Source organism: Vipera ursinii (assembly GCF_947247035.1).
Source record: "Vipera ursinii genome assembly, chromosome: 2".
NCBI lineage: Eukaryota > Metazoa > Chordata > Lepidosauria > Squamata > Viperidae > Vipera > Vipera ursinii.
In genome coordinates, this window is record NC_139513.1 from 196,873,517 (window position 1) to 196,894,590 (window position 21,074).

The 21,074-nt window shown below is 38.2% G+C and overlaps 2 protein-coding genes across 2 annotated transcripts; both read left to right on the forward strand.

Annotated features, from left to right (window-relative positions):
- Window positions 1–936: 936 nt before the first annotated feature.
- LOC310636576 (uncharacterized protein) lies at window positions 937–9,739 on the forward strand. The gene is made up of 5 exons (XM_083356524.1): window positions 937–1,129; window positions 3,503–3,676; window positions 5,281–5,380; window positions 6,669–6,799; window positions 7,794–9,739. Exons 1-5 carry the CDS (start codon window positions 1,076–1,078, stop codon window positions 8,064–8,066), a joined length of 732 nt encoding a protein of 243 aa, XP_083212650.1. The 5' UTR covers window positions 937–1,075; the 3' UTR covers window positions 8,067–9,739.
- A 1,291-nt stretch (window positions 9,740–11,030) lies between these two features.
- LOC310637040 (uncharacterized protein) lies at window positions 11,031–17,640 on the forward strand. The gene is made up of 5 exons (XM_083357304.1): window positions 11,031–11,185; window positions 13,113–13,289; window positions 14,456–14,555; window positions 15,390–15,520; window positions 16,454–17,640. Exons 1-5 carry the CDS (start codon window positions 11,120–11,122, stop codon window positions 16,727–16,729), a joined length of 750 nt encoding a protein of 249 aa, XP_083213430.1. The 5' UTR covers window positions 11,031–11,119; the 3' UTR covers window positions 16,730–17,640.
- The last annotated feature ends 3,434 nt before the right edge of the window (window positions 17,641–21,074 follow it).

The following is a 21,074-nucleotide window of genomic DNA, read 5'->3' on the forward strand; positions in this document are numbered from 1 at the left end:
GGAGCTTAAATTTGATTGGCTGGCCATCCGTTCTGAAATGTCACCCTGAGTTAGATTTCTTCATGAAAAGCAACAATAGTCTTTTCGATTCTGAAACCGATTCTCGAATTTATTGTTTTTCGGGCCACTCTTGATTTCTTTTTAATCTTTTGATTTTTTTTAAAAAAAACTTTTTAATTATAAGTCGCTGAGTCGTTGGAAATCAGGCGGTCTTTCTGTGATTTGATTGCCATTTCATGTATGCACCAACCATGCTTATGTTAAATACCTCACCTATAGCCTAGAAAGGGAGGAGCGGAAATATATTAACCGCACATTCTGAGTGCACGTAACTCCGTGAACTTTGCAAGCTCACGTGAATAAAGATTAACACAATTGCAGGGTTCACATAATACGCTGTGCTACTCCTCTAAGAAAACGTATTGAAGCCTAATTGGACAAGCTGCCACCTGCATGCTGTGTTAAACCATAAATAAGGATAGCCCGACTTATTTCCAGAGGTTTTGTGCTTCCTTCCAGATCTAGATGGTGCCATTACCTTCAATTTCTAACTCCCCACGTCCTTACCTCACATAAACCAATCTTAAACTGCCACATGATGCACCCACAATGGATTTTTTTTTCCTTTAATGGGCATTTTCTGAGAAAGAAAAAAATAGACAAGGAACAGGCACCTAGAAGCACACACACAACGATTTTGGAAAAGAACTTAAAATGTGTTCCAGAAGAAAAGATGGAGGGGGGGGGGAAGATGGGTATTGATCTGAAAGCCGCTTTCTGAAACTCTACTGTCATTCACAAGAGAACGATCCCATTTAAGCGAAGCTGGAAAAGTGAGAGACTTGCTCCGATTTCTATCCATTGCACAACTCTCCCTTTAAACATTTCATGCCATTGGCTGCAAAGCCTGCAACTTCCCCCTTGCTGGCGCAGTTGATTTGCTCCTGGTGATTCCCCCCACCCCTCTAAGGTTAGAAAAGGGGACGGATTGTTGGACGCGGTTTCTTCCGATCCGAGAGTAGAAGGCTGAAAGTCCCAAACTTCTGTTGTTGCTCTTTCTTTGGGAAACACCATCATGAAGCCGCTTCTCAACAGCCTCCTGCAACTCTGGCCGCGAGGATCTGTTTCGGCGAGTATTACCCTCAATCTAGCCACTTCTGCAAGACTTGGTCACCTCCAGTTAGCCTTTCTTGTCGACCGAGAATTTTCCCCCCAAATATCCCGTTTGCTCCAGTTCTCTTCTGCTCTCTTCCCAACCTCCCTTCCAGATATGCAGTGAAATCTTTGGGGAAATCTTGAGGCAGAAGGAAACATCTCTTTTGCAAACTTGATGCTTCTTCCAAGGCAGCCCGTGTCTCAGCCTTGTCCACTTTAAGATGTGTGAACTTCAATTCTGGGAATTGAAGACCACACATCTTAAAATGGATAAAGTTCAGAAACACAGTGCTAAGGGTTTGCCTGTGCTGTAAAGGGCAGTACAAAATTGTGGCTGGGAGAAGACCTATTCTAAATTGGGGGATTACCCGTCTGTGATGCAGAAAGATTCTAGGATGGGAATGGGAAACAAATAGGAGCTGGGGGGATTAGCTCTTTCTTGGGCTGGGTGCTTTTTGTTGGGAATTAAAGTGGCCACAGGTAGACACCACTCTCTTCTAAGTATTGAGTTAAGGCCCACAGGCCATCCCAGACTCTCAGACTGGGGGCAATGAAGCTGTAGGATCATGCAGAAGGGGTTTTCCCCATTGGTTTCAGTTTGAGGAAGAGGTCTTGAATTGCCCCAGGCCAGGGGTAGGCAACCTTGGCTCTTTTATGACTCATGGACTTCAACTCCCAGAATTCCTGAGTCAGGTTGCCTACCCCTGCCCCAGGCGATGTCTTCATTCTGGAAGAGAGGACATTCAGAGCATAGTTGTTAAGAAACAGATTGTACCTAGTGATTATTGTAACTGGGCAAACTGTTTATTGGGAAACTGAATGTTGCAAGAGGTGACTGCATATTGCAAGTACTTTAGGTGTGACTCTAGCTAACAACTTCCCTGTAACATTTTTTCTTTGGAAAAAAAGTTAAATTTGAGGGGGGGTGTTTCTGGGAGGTTATTAGAATCACCAAAGCAGATAATTAAAAGTGCCTGCAGACTGGTAAAAATGTATGTGTGAAAACTCAGAGGTCAAAGTTCAAAATTTTTGAATGTTATTTTTTGTGTGAATTTAATTATACAATTCAATCTGGCATGCCAATTTAAGACTTTGTGAAATTGCACCACTTAAATGTCATTATACCTTCTGAATATACCTGTTTGCAGATTCAGGGCTATGATCAGGGTGCATACATATAATCGGAAAATTAGATACTTTACATTATTTATACTAGGGTGAGGAATGGGGAGGCTACAGGGACAATTTTAGTTAAGAGATTTTGCATAATTGAGACTCCACGTATTTAACTGCAGCTTTCATTCTGATCCATAGTCTATTTGACCTAAAAGGAATCTTCAGCATTTGTTAGCCTAATATCACAAATATCAGCTTCATTGCCAAAAAACAAATACAATAAATTGTGCAATAAATCACTACTAGATAACTACTTATTGCTAAAAGGATTTTTTTCCTCTGAGTATTTTTTCACTTTAAAAAAAACACTTTTTATTTTTCTTTGCTTATGTATGTATTTTTATCTTTGTGTGTTTTGGAGGGTCAGGGGTCACCATGTTAAAAACCAAGTTATATAAATAATAAAAATAAATGTGGGTGGGCTGCCAAGTGCCCATATTTGATGACATGACCATGGAAGCACTGCAAAAGTAGTAACTTCAAGGATCAGTCATAATTACCATTTGTTCAACACTGTTGTAATTTCAAATGGTCATTGAATGGATAGTGATTAAGTGAGGACTAACTGTAGATGCAGTCCATTCGTTCGTTCTTTGCTTCATTCTACTAGTGTTTCTCAGAGGCCAGTTCTTCCAGCAAATTTGTCATTGGTGAGAATTTGTCCCATTGAGCTCCTGGAATTATACAGACCTACTAAAGCAGACATGTCAAACACAAGGCCCTGGGGCCAGATCCGGCCCACAAAGTGGTTTCATGTGGCCCGCGAAGCCATCCTGGAAACAGTGAGGGAACGGCCCCCACTGCCTTGGCCCTGGCCCAGAGACCCTCCTTCTGCCAGAGACCCTCAGATCTGTCCCACTCCTGCCCAGGCCACCATAGTGCGAATGATGCGAATGATGTAGAGCTGGCCATGCCCACCCAGTAGGCCATAAGCACTCTAGCCACGCCCACCCAGTAGGCCATGCCCACCCAGGCCATACCCACCCGACCCCCTGAGGGCAACCACAATGCTGATGCGGCCCTCAATGAAATTGAGTTTGACACCCCTGTAGTAAAGAGTTTCAGGCAATAAATAATGCAGTTCTAATTTCACTAAATTTGGGGAGCATTAATGAACAATATGCCATATATACTTTATTGAATGGAATATATTCTATATTTCTGTTTGTAGCTTTTGCCACGAACCATGCCTGAGAGATTTGGGGGGAAACACCGAAGTGTAACCTCGATTCATGCATACAACACAAAAGGAGAAAACACCAAGCCAACTGAGCGATATCCAATGCCCAATAAGAAAGAATTACCACATGATATAATGGAACGCCTGGAAGAAGCAGAAGTGAAGGTAAAAATCAGTTGGAAAAAATCAGTTCATAGAAGCTTGCAGTATCTTTATCAACCTTCTTCAACATAAGTGCTCTTCCTATACACCTGACTAGGGTTTGATCATTATCAGATTAAAGAGAAGTTAATGCAGTTCCTAAAGACTTGCTTTGTTGGACAGCTGTTTTTAAACTACATCAGTGGTGGGATTCAGCCGGTTCGCACTATTTCGGCAGAACTGGTAGCTAATTTTTTGTTGCCCAGGCCCAGAATGGACTTCCGGAAGCGGCATCCACACAGAGAACTGGTTGTTCACATCTTTGAATCCCACCACTGCTCTACATGTGAACCTAATGATGATTAAAGATGAGGATTTGATATGCTATCTGATACATGTTTATTATTCAGCTAAGTTACGTACTGATGTTTAAAATAGGCACAACAATCAGGCTGTGGTTAGATGAGAAACAGGATCAGAAAGGTAATATTTTTGTTTAGCCCTTTTCTACTCTTCCAAGCTAGCTGATGCCTTTCATAGCATAGTGGAAAAGGGAAACGACAATGAATGGCTTGGTCAGGTGCCACTTATTTGTTAACATTCAGACTAATATAGTAGCCCTATCATGCCATTTCAGCAACCCTCTATAACAGAGGTCCCCAACCCCCAGTCCAAGGACTGGCACCAGTCCGTGGCATGCCAGAAACCAGGCCGCGCAAACAAGGGAAACCTCTGTGGGATGCAGGAAGCACATGAAACCACACCCCATCTGGTCTGTGGAAAAAATCCTCTCTCCACAGAACAGGTCCCCCGTGCCCAAAAGGTTGGGGGCCGCTGCTCTATAAATCTCAATATCTGGTAACAGAAAACTCCAAAGGTGAAAGAGTACCTGTTGAGTTTCATTCCTCTTAAGTTATTTTGCTGGTTTATTGTTTTAAAGCAAAGAATATTTGCTAGAATTTATTAAAAACTGCCTAAAAACCAATCAGCTTATTTGTCCACGTAGCCCAATATTATTTAGCTGGCATTTACATTCCATTTACCTGGGCCCGAATCCTTTACATCCTTCCACTGAGAAATTGGTTTTTTTGGCTTAAAAAGCCTCAGTTGTAAGGCTCAAGTCCTTACTTTGCTAGGATGCTTCATAAAGAGAGAATTGAGATTACTCAACAGTACCCTTGTATTTGAACCTTAGCTCATTGTTTCAAAGATTTTGCAAATATTGTCAGGACCCAAGAATTTCATTCAGTTGTTTAGTGTCTGAATGCAGGATCCACACCTGATTCCTCTCTCTTGGACCATTTCCTCACTTAATCACCTTGTGTGCAGGTTGATAATCAAGAGTAATTAATAGGGAATGTTTTAGCACCAGCTAAATTGTTGGTTGTCTTCCATCTATGGCTTGGGAGGTAGCTGTCTTAAAATGAAAACTCACCCTATTTTTTAGAGGAGCGTTATCAGAGAAACCAACAAGAAACCTGAAAACATTATGGTTCAAGAAATTCTAGTCCTACCAGAATGTCTTGACAGTAAGTGTGGAGAATAATTCTGGACTCCTGGATATTTCCCTGAATAGTCTTGAATGTGATTTTAAGGTGTCTGACTATTTCCCCCTCCTTGATTCTCAGAATGGGTTTTTGCCCAATGTGTTTAAAGTGATGGCTAATCGACCAGAAGAATTTAGGGTATTCTTTGCCTATCACGATGTCGTCATGAACAAGGAAACAGGTATGAGTAGCAGTCAAAACATGGATGCTTAGAAAAGATTTTTCTAAACCAATTGCACTAGATTGCATTCCAGATGTGTTCCTAATTCAAGAATCATTGAACCAAAGAAGGTTTGAGTCAACAGAGATAATTAAACTACTGTGATATCCAAAAGCTTTAAAATCATCTTAAGGTGATTCATTAGCGGTCTAATACAAAAGCAATTAGCTTCCCAGGATCCTTTGCTTATATTAGGGAGCTAGTTTTAAACTATTGAATGCAATTTCTCATGTTCTTTATCTGAATACTAGAACCTGCTAAGATCGTTAATGTCCTTTTTGAGACTATTGGGAAGCTCAGGGGGGATTTAATTAAAATTTCCAATACATGTCACAAGAGTAAGGTACTTTTTGCAATAAAGGCTATAACTTAAAATGTGAAACTGGTTATCACTGGCAGTAGAAGTGGCTGCAGCAGAGATCCTACATACCATCTCATTCCTGTATAAAGGACATGTCTCACTGGCTTAAATGAATCGCCTCCATGTGCAACAACACAACAGGATTTGATTTTAGAATCCTGAAGAATGGCTAGTAATAGAGAGTAGTCACTTTTCAACATGATAATTTAATTTCCACTATTGTATGGAATAGGGTACCAAATGGTCAACAATAATTAGTAATATAATTTTGAGGCATTAGAACAGATCTGAAGAGATACTCAAATGTACGGCATTGCTCTATCTTTTAGTATCACCAATTTGTTTATTTCTGGTTTCTTTTTTTGGTTTTGGAATGCCAAATAACTGCCAAACTTATGCATAACTATTGCCTTCTTCCTCTAAAAAAACAGTAATGACTGCTTTTGCTTCTCTTAAGATTTGGTCATTTGCATAATGCTGGGAATGCTATTCTATTCTTCCTTGATTATACTTGCCTTAATCTGTCTGTTTGTAACAACTGTCCACACTGACTTATGATTTCTGGGGACTAAGGTTTGAATGACCCCTATTGTGGTTTTGACTCTGTAATGTGTATTTGTACAGTATACTTTGTGGGCAAGTGGGGCTTCTTTCAGGATTTAAAGAATATAACCCAAAAGGTGGCAGACAGTAGTATATAATTATTAAAAAATCTTATTCTTGCTTCCACCGGCATAATAAAACATTAGTATGCTTTTAAAAAGCTGGTCTTGTATAACAATATGATATTATCGGGGGGGGGGGGCAAAATTCATATACAACATCAACCTGTGCTTCGGTGAATCTGCCCTGGGACTACTCACCTTTTACAACTCTCTTCCTTCACAGGAAAGCTAAGTATGGCTGACAAAGAGCTCATTGCTGTGGCTGTGAGTATTGTAAACCACACTCCCTACTGTGTAACTGCACATAGTGCCTCACATCGGAAGTACTCCAAGAAACCAACTTTAGCAGATCAGGTCAGTCCCCATATCTGCCTTGTTTGTCTCTGGCAAGCATTTTCTTTTCCCTCATTAGGATCTAGTTGTATGAAACGATCTTTAAAATTAGAAGAAATGAATAAAATAAATGGATTTGTTTGCTTGCTTGCTTGCTTAGTTTGTAGGCTGTCAAATCCATTAAGACTCTGGGCAGCAAACATTTTCAGTATGTATGCATATGTTGCCTGCCTAACTCATAACGTATGATTCTTAGCAGTGTACATCAGTAAAAACCAGAGCACCAAAAATGGATAAAAATAAGATAAAGCCAAGATAAGAAACCACAGTCATATAGATGCACATAACTGAGGTGGGCATAACATTACTTTCCTAGCAGGAAAGTGGATCAGTTAACATGAAAGCTCTGTGCCCAGGAGAAAAGTGACAACTTCATTGCTCTAGGAAAAGCTAATAGAATTGGGGCTGCCAACTATCCAAAGATAGATACAGCAGCAGAGAAGATGGTTCTTCCACTTCCCATACGGCCCCAGAGACAAGACCTGGAACATGCTCACCTTGTGTAATCTAGTAGGACAGGCAGAAATAATCATGCGGTCCTGCTAAGAATCCACCCTCGTGTCATGTAGGGCTTTAACAGCGATAATCAGCACCTTGAATTGCATCCAGAAACCTACCGAAAGCCAATACAGCTTGCGAAGTTTGCTCCATGAGTGTACAAATATGCCCAATATTACCCACTCGCTGCAGTCTGGGCCTGTTAACAGCTTTCAGACAGACTTTAAGAACAGCCTCATTTAGATTTCATTGCACAAACCTGGCCAGGAAGTGACCACGGTGTGGGTGGATTTCTTGTACTTATATACAGTAAGTTCAAAAAAAAAACCCAGAAGAAACAAGTTATGCAAAAAGAAGCTTGCTCTAAAGATAGCAGCTTAAAAGAAATATTGAAAGATGACTGAAGAAAATAAAAAAAAATGTTACGTCCCAAAGTTTGTACTTTGTTTTTATATAGGTGGTTGTGAATTGGAAATTGGCCGATCTAAGCGATCGGGAAGTGGCCATGCTTGAGTTTGCCCTTGCTATCTGCAGAGCAGATAACATAACAGAAGAGCACTTTCAGAAGCTGGAGGCACACGGATTTGACCGAGAAGATGCCTGGGACATAGGCTCCATTTCAGCCTTTTTTGCCATGGCAAATCGCATAGCTCTCTTCACAGATATGCGTCCCAACCCAGAATACTATAACATGGATAGAGAAGAGGACAAGGTCCACTCTTCCAAATGAAGTTTGATGGTGTTTACAAGAATATTGGCTTCTCATTGCTACGGCTAAGTCTGGCTAATGGACATCACCACTTTCTATTACATGCAATGCTGTACTTTTAAAGAGATTTTCTATTTGGTTGATATAGCGCGTCTGGCTTACTTTCATATACTTAAAATATTTTCTACACTTTAGATCAGGGGTCTTCAAACTTGGCCCTTTTATGACTTGTGGACTTCAACTCCCAGAATTCCTCAGCCAGGCACCTGGCTGAGGAATTCTGGGAGTTGAAGTCCACAGGTCATAAAAGGGCCAAGTTTGAACACCCCTGGTTTAGATAATCTATTTCTAAAAATTGGGGCTTATTTTATTTTTGTCTTATAATAATATTGAAAACCTACTCAAATAATCCTTTTGTATCTCTATACTTTTCTATTTCGATCAAACATGTTTTTGGGTTCAGACTGTACTTTGGGGAGTAACATCATCTTAAAGGCTGCTATATAATTACAGTGATCAGAATACATAATTCTATAATTGATTTGAGATGATTAGTCAGTAATTTTGACTGTAATTTATAGTCTGTGCTTAAGTAGACATTAGTAGAAAGAAGGTACTATGCGATTTTTCCTGGCTTTAAAATGTGTAATTTTAAACTTTTGTCATGAATCAGGAATATTTTTACCTTGATGTTATAAATTACATATGCATAAAACATCTGTACTTAAAATATATTTAAACATTGATGGTAATCATTGATAAAACCATCAAGGCCAGGAAATTTCCCACTTTCAAAATTTTGAAGTCTGCTATTCTGTTTCTATAAATCAGGGGTCTTCAAACTTGGCCCTTTTATGATGTGTGGACTTCAACTCCCAGAATTCCTCAGCCAGGCAGTGCCTGGCTAAGAAATTCTGGGAGTTGAAGTCCACATGTAATAAAAGGCCAAGTTTGAAGACCCCTGCTATAAATGATGAACCTATGTATTGAATATCTTGTGTTGATAACACTGGTTAACTCCAATTTATAATGTCCTCTGAGTTATGTGTGTGTGTGTGTATGCACACACACAAACAAATATACATATACATACATACATATATACATACATACATGCATATGTATGTATGATATATAGTGATTCATTTAACCATGGCAAAAAGGTCATAAAACAAGGCATGTCTCACTTAACAATTGCCTTGCTTACCAGTAGAAAATCTGGGTTCAGTTGTAAGTCAAGGACTTCTAATTCAGACATGTCAAACTCGTGACGTTGCGCGACGTATTGGAACTTTTTCCCCATTACCAGCAATGGGGTGGGCGCGGTTTCTTCGTGATGTGTCCGGCCCCCCTGCTCTAACTTTTCAAAAAAAATTGAACAGTAAGTGCTATTATCGCTATTGTAATTATTTGAACATAAATAATTTGTTTTGAACATAATCTTTTTTTAAAAAAAATCCTAATAAAGTTCAAAATCACAATATTTTTGCTTTGAATTTAGAAGTGGTATTGAAATTTTGTTTAAGTCACATGTTTTAGTTGTGGGTGTTTATAATAACTTTAGGAATTTATTCTTTTATAGTTTGCATACAAATCTTTAATTTCTAGATCTATTTTATGTTTTTTCTTTTTAACTATGCTGTAACACATTGTTCACCACACAGTGAATTAATAATGTTAATAAATCAATTCTATCCTAATTTATTGTTTTCCATATTAACTTCCCTTCTAAAGAATTATTTGTCTCATGCACATATAACTTATTCCTCATACAAACAGATGTTTTAATACTCTGTTAAATATTTTACTTATTCATTCTAAAAAAGTAGTTATTAATAATACTTTTTATATACAATGTTCTTTCATTTATGATCATTTCCAGTATGGCCAAATCTGCAAGGTTGTTCCTTGAATTTGCACCAGAGGGAGTCTTTTTCAAGTCTGCTTTTATTCCTATCCTGAATAGTATAAATTGTTTCTCTTCCATATGGTTGCATTATAAGTTTAAATGAAAGCCTTCATTTCTATCAAATCTTTTTCACCATTCTGAAAAAGCCTTAAATGTAATCTTTTTCTGTAAGACAGTTTGTCTAATGTTTCAATAATAATGAACTTTGTCTCCTTCAGTTTGCAAGCTTCCTGAATAATTTTCTCTAGTAAGTTCACTGGAAAAACTTAATTGGAATATCCCACAGTGTGTTCAGCTTTTAAGTATGCACTTTTCATATATAAGATGGGACTAGAATTCACAGCCTCTTGGTTTCTAGCCTGACACCTAAACCACTACATCAGGTTGACTCTTCTTAAAATCTGCAAGGAGATGAGAACAGTAACTACTTATCTTTTTGTTAATGATTTTGTTTTCTCACCTCATGTATGCTGAATGAAATGCATGAACAGCTTAGGATCTGGGGACAAAACATTTTATTTTTAGTAAAATAACTTTAAACGTCTTCCTTCTTCATATACACATGCAGAGACCAGCAGTTTCAAGGCTTCAGCAGAAAACCGCTCTATAAACATATTTTAAGTAACGCCCAAGGATATCAAGAAACCAGCCAAGGCCTCTTAATTTGGATAAGCAGGAGGAAAAAAAATATAGAACTGAAACCCTGTGGTGTGTGTGTGTGTGTATTTCAAGCCTAGTGCTGCTTTAATTGTGAAGCCAATTAAGGCAGCCTTGGATCACGTCCTCGCGCACCTCCAAATCTCAGTTGTGTTGTCTCTTCTCATCTAAACTTAATTCCTCCTCCTCCTCCTCCTCCTCCTCTTCTCCATCCTCGCCTGCCTCTTACAGTCTCTCAGAGGCAGCTTTTCCTACTTCTTCGCCTTGGCTACCTTCCATCAACTCCGCTCTCATTCCTCCCCACACCAGGCTTAAAGCAATTAGGAGCCCCCACAGCTTGGGCTGCACAACACAAGCCCGCTTGGCTTTTGAGAGGCGTGCTCGCCATGATATCATAAAGGAGGCGGGTTTGGGGAGACAGTGCCGGGCATGCGTGCTTCCTCTCGCCTCAAAGACCCACCGAAGGCTAGCGATTCGGATTGTTCGGTCCTGTTTCCGCGTGGGTACCATGATCAAGCGTTTTCTCCTCTCCGGCTTCCTCCAGCTCCGCCGCCGCGGTGGCGGCTCCGTTTCGGTGAGTAGCGCTCCCCCAGTTGTCCCTCCCCGCCGCCCCTTAATATTTCCACCCTCCTCGCCTTAGAAACCCCGGCTGTCGGAAGGGTTTCCTGGAGCGGCGCTTGTTCGATCTAATTCAACAGGGGGCGCTTTCGGCCAGGGGAGTCGCGGGAGATGGTGGGGTTCAGCTCCTTTATATTTTATACCGTAGGGTAGGTTAGGAATGAGGAGGCTAAAGGGAAATTTTCAGCTAACAGACCTTCTGTAACTGCACCCGGTGATTATTTCAAATGAACTCTGGAACACTTTTTATTGTGAAATAGCCTGTTGCAAGGATCATCTCTCATGTTTGGATAAAAGCACAATCTTGCTTATTGCAATCCTTTCTCAATAGCGGATTTTTTTTCCCTTGTGTTCTTCAGAAATTTCCTGAGTATGGAGGGAGGCCATTATTTCACCAAAACAGAGAATCAAAAGCACCTGGTCTCTGACAAAAATGTTAATCAGAAAAAAAAGAGATGCAGCGACTTATTTCATATAGTTGCTTCCCTGTCTCCCCTCCCCTTTTTCCTTCCTTCCTTCCTTCCTTCCTTCCTTCCTTCCTTCCTTCCTTCCTTCCTTCCTTCCTTCCTTCCTTCTTTCCTTCCTCTGTATGTATAATATATATATATACACATGCTGTCCATCTCACTATGCAAAGTAACTGGGCAATTATTTAGTTGATATCTGTATCACATATGTGGCAAGATAATCTTTACTGAATTCTGAGTGTTAAAAGTTCCATATTTAGATAGTTTTTTTTTAAAAAAAAAATAGGATTGCAGATAAAAACCCATCATTCTCATTTTCAAAAGAGAGTGTTCTGAGGCTGTTTCCCAACAGTTCATAGCATCATCCCAACCATCAGTGAAATAAAAGGTATAAAGCCTTTTCTTAATACTGTTGTTTTTGGCACAACTCTAGAGAGCATTACGAATCCCATGTGAGAAAATGACACAGTGAATCTCACAATGTCACTATTTTCTAATGACATCTGGCCTTTATATAAAAAAAACCCAATATCTTTTCATTCAGAATTTGAACATCTCTGGGAAAAATGAGTTTACAGTTCCTTCACTTCTATTTATTAAGAGTTTCAAAACTGGGAGACATTTGGCCATTTTTCTGTTTCTTAGCCCTTCTGCTTGCTTTCTCCTCACATACTCCTCACCAGAGTTGCTCCAATTGTAAGATAGATCGCATATAAATTTAATAAAGATAAAATATTCTGTTCCAAACAGAAGAGAATCTAAGCTTGAACTGTTATAACAGAAGGTAAGAAGGTTGTTCCAAAAATGGATCTACTGCTAACAAAATCATTCATTCATTCTGAACATTCATGAAAAGCTGGTAACGGTTGAGCCCCAAACAGCTGAATTTAAGATTTGAATCTAAAACAGTGATCCAAATACAAATTACATAAGGAGTTCCATGATTCTCAATATCGTTAGCAACTGTAGAATTTTTTCAAGTATACTCAACACTATTGGGTGCAGTTTGCATTTAAAAAGCTATCTTATACTTGACAGTAAACTCAGATTTATCACTGGTAAGAGCATCTCTTCAAAATGGTAAGTGGGAAGTTTAGCAATCTCACTGCACTAGTTTGAAATGTGAATTTAGATCTTGGACCTGCAGTGATCTGCAGCTGTAAGGACTGTAACCCAGCAAAAAGTTGCTAAAGGTGCTTTAGACAATCAAAAATACGAGTAATCATTTAATATCCTATTTCAGGGGCAGGCAACCTTGGCTCTTTTATGACTTGTGGACTTCAACTCCCAGAATTCTTGAGCCAGCATGGCTGGCTCAAGAATTCTGGGAGTTGAAGTCCACAAGTCATAAAAGAGCCAAGGTTGCCTACCCCTGTCCTATGTAAATGGAACATTCTCTTCTGTTCTGTATTTTAGTTTCTTCCTCTCAGTGTATCAGGAAACGTATGGGGGAGATCCCAAAGTGTAGCACTGAATCATCCAAAGAATACAGAAGGAGAAAATATTACCAAGGCAATTGGACGCTATCCAATACCCAAGAAGACGGATTTGCCATATGATATAGTAGAGCTCATGGAGGAAATGGAAGTAAAGGTAAAAATACTTTATTGGAACAATCCTGCCTATGCTAGTTTCCTTATTTGGGAACTATATTTCCTATCTTGCTAACATTTTTCCCCCTTTGGCTCTGATACCTTCTGATGGCTGTTTTTGTCCATTGTATCAGTGAAAGAGGCATCTGAAGTGAAGGATGTTTTTAGCAGAACATGAAAATATAAAAATTTCTGATTAAACATTGTCTTAATTAAACATTGATTAAACATTGATTAACCATTGGGTACTCTAAGCATTGCTGAGTTAAATGATATGTCTTGGATTAGATCCTTGGATGATACTGTGTGCCTGCAAAGCCATCAAGCCATCAATCATACTTCTTCAAGAACTTAGTATGCTATGTATCTCCTGTTCTTTCTAGAACTACAAAAGCCACCAGGATGACTGAGCATCGGTTGAACTATATTGGATCTCAGGGCTATTGTTGGGAAGAAGTAATATTCGAGAGACTTTTTTAAAAAAATCTGATTGATAGCAGATAATTTTATTACTCCATGTAGCTAAGTGTGGTCTTCTCTAGTTAATGTGGTGCTCTAGATTCTTGTCTGCTAGTGACCTTTCAATTGGAAAGATACAAGACTTGAGAACCAGAGTTCCAACCCATTATTATTCCCCATTAACATCACTCTTTAATACTGCACTACAGGTAGTCCTTGAATAAACCATTCATTTAGCGACCATTCAAAATTACAGTGGTGCTGAGAAAAATTACTTATGACCTGTCCTCATGCTTACAACAGCCGCAGCATCTCTAGAGTCACATGAACAAAATTTGGGCGCTTGGCAACAGCCATGTAGTTATGCTGGTTGCAGCAATACAGGGTCATGTGATCGCTATTTCCTAATCTTCCCAACCAGCTTCCGACATACAAGTGGGGGATTTGTTTGATTTGTTTAATGAGCATGTGAGTCATGTAATAATAGCAGTAATTTGCTTAAAAAGGTTGTAAAATAGGTCACGACTCACTTAGCCATATTGCTTAGCAACAGAAATTCTGATCCCAGCTGTCGCAAGTTGCGGACCACCTGTACATAATTCAAACTAATTCCACCTTGTAACTACAGCATCTGTGAATTGAAATAATACAGATGTTGGATAGACTTACATAAATGATGTTTGATTACTTTTTTTCCTTAATTCTCAGACTGGGTTTTTGCCTAACGTGTTTAAGGTTATGGCTCATCGGCCAGCAGAATTTAGGGCATTCTTTGCCTATTACAATGCCATCATGAACAAAGAGACAGGTAAGAATACCCACCTTGCACTGACTGATGGAAACTTTTTCCTTGTAAGAACCTCTTAAGTCATTTTGTTGCATTTAGCATTCCAATAAATATAGGTCCAATTTAAGAATTGGCTCAAACTTTCATTGGCTATTTAACAGGAATCGGCCAATTACAATAATATCCATTAGCTTTTATATCCCTGAAGAATTATGATTTGCAATCAAAACGTTACTATGGACCATTGTTATATCAAACATGGTTTTCCAGTAATTCTTGCAATAAGAATGATGATGCCCTTGAAGGCCTTTAATGAAAATAAAAGGTTTCATAGAATTTCACAATATACAGCAAGGAATGGTTTGTTTATTTTAAAAGCTAGCTCTTAAAATGTGAATATATTTGTGCAGATTACTGTAATAGTGATTCAATTGTTGGTGCATTGAAAAAATGTAGTTTTAGTCCTGATTATTTGCGTTCCAAAATTATTTCTTGGTTATGCATTGGTTATGCAGATTATGAACTGTGTTGCAAGATCTTTATGAGTGTAGTGTAGTAGCTATTTGATTTCAGTATATATTTGGATAGTATTATTTTTCCTAGCTGAATAATAAAAAGCCATCAGTCTCATTTTAAGGGTTATTTGCCAGGGCCTCCTTAGCAGAAGATAAGAGTATTTAAATACAGAGAGTTTAACTTCTGTTTGAAGTTGCTTGCCTGCAGTGACATGATAACACATCGGGCATGGATTGAAATTGTCAAGCTAAGGCAGGATAATTCCTATTAATTTAGACTCATAATACTTGCTTTATGGACTAAAGCAGCTATAGAAATAAGATTCATCTTCTCCCATAGGAAACCTAAGCAAGGCTGACAAAGAACTCATTATTGTGGCTACCAGTATTGTCAACCACTGTCCCTACTGTGTAATTGCGCATAGTGCCTTACATCGCATCTACTCCAAGAAACCAACTTTGGCAGATCAGGTCAGACCCAAGTTTATTTTCCTTTCTCTGTGGGTTTGATTTCTGTTCTGTTTTAAATAGTACATGTTCATACGCATGATCAAATACATACAGCACCTTGGAATCTATGTGGGAAAAGTTGGGAAAACTGGAAGAAATGAGTGAAAGTAACTTCTAAGTTCAGGAGCCAGTTGTTCCAAAGTGTGTATCTCATGACTGTGTTATTCTTAGCAGTTTTGTTCTTCATTGAATTCCATTCTTGGGAATATGGTTGCAAAATGTTTACGTAGCACCTGTATTAAATTGCAACTGAAAGAAAATCTTGAAAGATTTTTAAAGAAGGCCGGGTAACAATTACAAATTAGTTCTTCTTATGTTAATCAAAATGAGATTCTTGTCAGAATCCATTTATATCACATTTCATAAATGTATAGGTAGAACATTGTGAAAATTCTGATAAAATAAAAGTAAAGTAAATTCATCCATTTCTACAGACTGCAGTGCGGAAGCAAACTCAGCCCTCCAACCTGCCTTGGTTATTATCAAAAAGATTATATTGGCAGATGCTACTAATCACGCTATCTTCCTTTGAAAGTGAAAAATATCCTGCATGTGCCAGGATACCCTCAGATGTTGTAACTGTTTTATAATTGTTTTTAATTTAATTGTAATATTGTTCGCCATCCAAACTCGGTTGTTGAGATGGGCAACTTGATTTAGTAAAGAAAATAAATATGTGCAGAAATAAAAAATCTGTTATCTGGTTACACTGTTATGAATATCCAGTGTTGCGTTATAGTTTGCATTCATAAATATTCCTCAGTCTTTGTTCTAAAGATTCTGATTTTTTTTGACACAAGCTGATCTGAGTGTGCATGTTAAAAGATCTCACATTTAACCCTAAATGAACCCAAATGGAAGTTTGTAATTTCTGGTGGCTTTGTTTTTGTTTAGGTGGCTGTGAATTGGAAATTGGCCGATCTAAGCAATCGGGAAATGGCCATGCTTGACTTTGCCCTTGCTATCTGCAGAGCAGATAACATAACAGAAGAGCACTTTCAGAAGCTGGAGGCACACGGATTTGACCGAGAAGATGCCTGGGACATAGGCTCCATTTCAGCCTTTTTTGCCATGTCCAATCGCCTGGCTCATTTTATAGATCTGCATCCCAACCCAGAGTTCTATATCATGGGAAGAATACCAAGAGAGAAAAAGACCAGTTCCTCCTAATAAAACTTGTTGATATCCTAATCTGTGCAAACACTGAGGTCAAGCTTGACTAATTACTGAGTGAAAGTTATCAAATCAAAGTGGACCAGTTTTAGATGCAGTGAAAAGAGAATCAAACTTTACTTTTTGATTGTACAGTACTTCTGAAATGATTTCGAGTACATGTCAGTTGGAATGAGTTTCTTGAAAAGAGAAAAGTGAGATCATATACTTGTAGTTCAGTTTCTTTTGATCATAATTAAAGATATGATTAGAAGTAAGAACCTCATATGTTTTATTTCTATATAGCTAAGTATTAAGACTTTTTTATTCAAACATTAGAAAAGACAAATAAGCTGGGTTTGCATTCTCATTTCCTCTAAAGTACTGGCAAGCATGATTGGTTCCTAAAGGCTTAGGTTTTTGCACTGGATCAGGACCCTTTTTTATTATTTTAATGAGCTTTATAATGTAATTCTATTTCTTCTCCCTGGATTTAACAATGCTTTCATACATTTGTGAATTTCAGCTTTTTTATCTTTTGATTAAAAAAGGTCACACAAACATAAGTGAAAAATGAAAGGTATTAAACAGTTACAATAAATTATTATGTTTTTGCTATTTTTTGCTATTTTATTTATTGTATTTATTTTGTTTTGTTTTTTTTAAAAAAATCCCATTTATATCCCGCCCTTCTCCGAAGACTCAGGGCGGCTTACAATCTAAAGCACAAATCAATGTGCTTAGCAATAGCCTTCATTCTATGTATATGCCTGCTTATTAGGGCTTTCACACACCCCCCCCCAAGCGGCATTATTACAAAGTCAGCTTAACTGCCCCCAACAATCTGGGTCCTCATTTTACCTACCTCGGAAGGATGGAAGGCTGAGTCAACCTTGAGCCTGGTGGGACTCGAACCTGCACTAATTGCAGGCAGCTGGTGTTACTTAAGAAGGCATTAGCCCATGCTCCATCAAGGCTATTGCTCTTTGTAAATTGTCTTAAATTATAATGATGTAAATTATAATGATGTAATAGCTTTCCTGATGCCGATATCTCAGAGCTATGTTAAATATTTCTGTAAGCCTGTTAGATTTTCAAGTAGAGATGAAAAAGCAGTCACAGTGCTTTTTTTATAATTGAAGCAATACATTGTTGTTGGCTCAAGACTGATATGCATTGAAAGTCTTGCTGTAAACATATCTCCTTTAATCCTAATGTTTGAAAGCTCATTTTATTAGCTTGGTGAGTTAGTTGGGTCTGTAATATTTGCCCATTATAATAAGGTAAGAGTAACTATTTTGAATCTGTGTCCAAAATGTATCCTTTTCATTCCACATCCAATTTTAATACTCATCAAATATCACTCAAATATTTTCTTCTCTGCATAGATGAGAAGTTCTTTAATCTGGAAATTTAGAAACATACTCTATCCTTATTTCATTGATTCAATCCTATAGTGCTGCAGGCTGCCATGACCTATTATCATTAATTCCATAGTGCTAGATAAAATAGGGATCCAATACAAAGCAAAATTAGTGGCCTAGAAAGCTTACTGACCCATTTTTCAGAATCATTAATTGGTCTTATTAATTCATCAAGCTATTGCTGTATCACCAATTCCTCAAAAAACAACCATGAAATCCCAAAAACATCAGAAAAATAATGAGCCATAATGCTTTTTACAAATGTGTATGGGAATATTCATCTGAGACAAATGGAAGTTTTAATGCAGGATGTAATCGGGTACAATAAGTACAGATCTACCAAAAACAGCCTCTGCTTATTGCCTAGACATTTCATTGAGCAGAGGGTACCCATATTCATGGTCTGTTTAAATAGCCGAGGACACCATATATTAATTTAATCTTGGTTTTTGAATCAAGGACAAGCACTTCATGTTTTAGGAAGTTTTTGGACAACAGCTTTACTTTCTGAAAATCCCATATCTAAAGATCTAAGGAACCTGGAGGCTCAAAAACAATCCATACTGCATACCCAAGTGATTTGTTTGTTTATAGGCCCTCCACATATACAGTTGCAAGAAAACGTATGTGAACCCTTTGTGATCACTGGGAGATCAGGAAAAAAGTCCTTGATAAATTGATCAGTTCCATAGCCTATATTCTTGGTTTCAAGACTTCCTTTAAAGGAAGCAGGGATAAGCATGCCGCACCTGTTGTATCCCATTCAAATTCTTCTGAGTGTTGGTTCTGCTGAATCAGTCCACCTGGAAAGGTTGAGCAGAATATTTGAGTGACATGTTTATTTCAGGTTGAAAGAATACACACTCTTTTTCACAAACACTCCTATATGCTTTTGGAAAATAGATGATGCCAGGTTGTTGGCTGAAAACTCAGCTGACTTGCAGCAAAAGTTAGGCCACTTTGCAGTGAGGAATATGGATTTGAAAATTATGAATCAAAGAGCAAGTTGTTACTTAGAGAGAAAACAAGAGTGAATGATTGCAAATTATATGTACATAGCAAAAACTAGAACAAGTAGGAGAAATGTGAGTAGCTTGGTGCATGTCTAAAGGAGATGTGACATTTGCTGTGTAAGCCACATAGAAAGATGGAATATAAATTAAGAACAAAATTGCTTCAGTAGGTCAAATATATACATACGTACATACATACATACATATACATACACACACACATACACACACACACATATATATATATATGATATATATATATATGATATATATATATATATATATATATATATATATATATATATATATATATATATACACACACACATATATATACACAATGTAAATCAGTTGTCAGAGGTGTGATGGCTCAGTGGCTTAATGAACTGGAGATGGTCTCTGCTGTAGCAGATTTTGAGTCCTAGAACTGTGTGACAGGGTGGGTTCCCGTCACTCGCCTCAGTTTCTGTCCACCTAACTTTTTCTTGTAACTGTACTTGCATAGAACATGCTTTCAAACTGTTAGGTGGACAGAAACTGAGGCGAGTGACGGGAACCCACCCTGTCACACAGTTCTAGGACTCAATCTGCTTCAGCAGAGACCATCTCCAGTTCATTAAGCCACTGAGCCATCACACCTCTGACAACTGATTTACATTGTGTATATATATGTGTATATATATAGATATCATATATGTGTGTGTGTGTGTGTGTGTATATATATGTGTGTGTGTGTGTATGTATATGTGTGTATATATATATGTATGTATGTACATATGTATATATTTGACCTACTGAAGCAATTTTGTTCTTAATTTATATTCCATCTTTCTATAAGTGGCTTATACAGCAAATAATATTGTCACATCTCCTTTAGACATGCACCAAGCTACTCACATTTCTCCTACTTGTTCTAGTTTTTGCTATGTACCGGTACATATAATTTGCAATCATTCACTCTATTTTCTCTCTAAGTGAGTTTTCAGCCAACAACCTGGCATCATCTATTTTCCAAAAGCATATAGGACTGTTTGTGAAAAAGAGTGTGTATTCTTTCAACCTGAAATAAATATGTCACTCAAATATTCTGCTCAACCTTTCCAGGTGGACTGTGATTCAGCAGAACCAACACTCAGAAGAATTTGAATGGGATACACAGATGTGGCATGCTTATCCCTGCTTCCTTTAAAGGAAGTCTTGAAACCAAGAATATAGGCTATGGAACTGATCAATTTATCAAGGACTTTTTTCCTGATCTCCCAGTGATCACTGTTGTGCACTGCCCCTATTGTTGCTGATGTCTCTAGCTTCATTGATTCCTCCTACATTCCAAGTCATTATCCTCCTTATATCATGGCCATTATAGGATGGACCCATGGATACTGACTTTCTCTTCCATCATGCTTTTTATTAAGATAGGCTAGTAGCTTTATCCCTAACTCATACTTGTGCCACACAGTATTCCTTGGTAAGTGTAAGTATGGCTGCAATTCCTTCTGGTATATTTATAATGTCACAAGACCAGTTTTTATGCCAAGCATTCTCAGATTATTTTGTGAAAGGCTGGATGTCTAATCTAGAGATTCAACAACAGGACAACGTATTGCTGGCTTCCTCTCCAGCACCAGTGATGTTACCTGGTTGGGTAATGAAACATCTCCAAGAAAACAACCAGTTTAGCGAGCATCAAGGACCCCACCGTTCAACCCTCAGGTACAAATATTCTCTCCTGTTGGTTCTTCCCACCAATTTGACGGATATGCAGGGGTAGACAAGAGATTAATTTGCATCTGGGTTTTTGAGACTGACGGAACCCTGCATCTCTGAACACAAGCCCTGCTGAAAGCAGGTATTCATTCTACACAACTCCTCTGGAAAATTACACCCCAATTTTTCAAACGCAATTAGAGACATTAAGACGACCTC

Coding starts and splice junctions, on each gene's coding strand:
- LOC310637040 (XM_083357304.1), top strand. CDS start 11,120: ATGATCAAGCGTTTTCTCCTCTCCGGCTTCCTCCAGCTCCGCCGCCGC. Junction 13,290..14,455: donor TGGAGGAAATGGAAGTAAAG/GTAAAAATACTT, acceptor CTTAATTCTCAG/ACTGGGTTTTTGCCTAACGT. Junction 14,556..15,389: donor CATCATGAACAAAGAGACAG/GTAAGAATACCC, acceptor CTTCTCCCATAG/GAAACCTAAGCAAGGCTGAC.
- LOC310636576 (XM_083356524.1), top strand. CDS start 1,076: ATGAAGCCGCTTCTCAACAGCCTCCTGCAACTCTGGCCGCGAGGATCT. Junction 5,381..6,668: donor CGTCATGAACAAGGAAACAG/GTATGAGTAGCA, acceptor CTTCCTTCACAG/GAAAGCTAAGTATGGCTGAC. Junction 6,800..7,793: donor AACCAACTTTAGCAGATCAG/GTCAGTCCCCAT, acceptor GTTTTTATATAG/GTGGTTGTGAATTGGAAATT.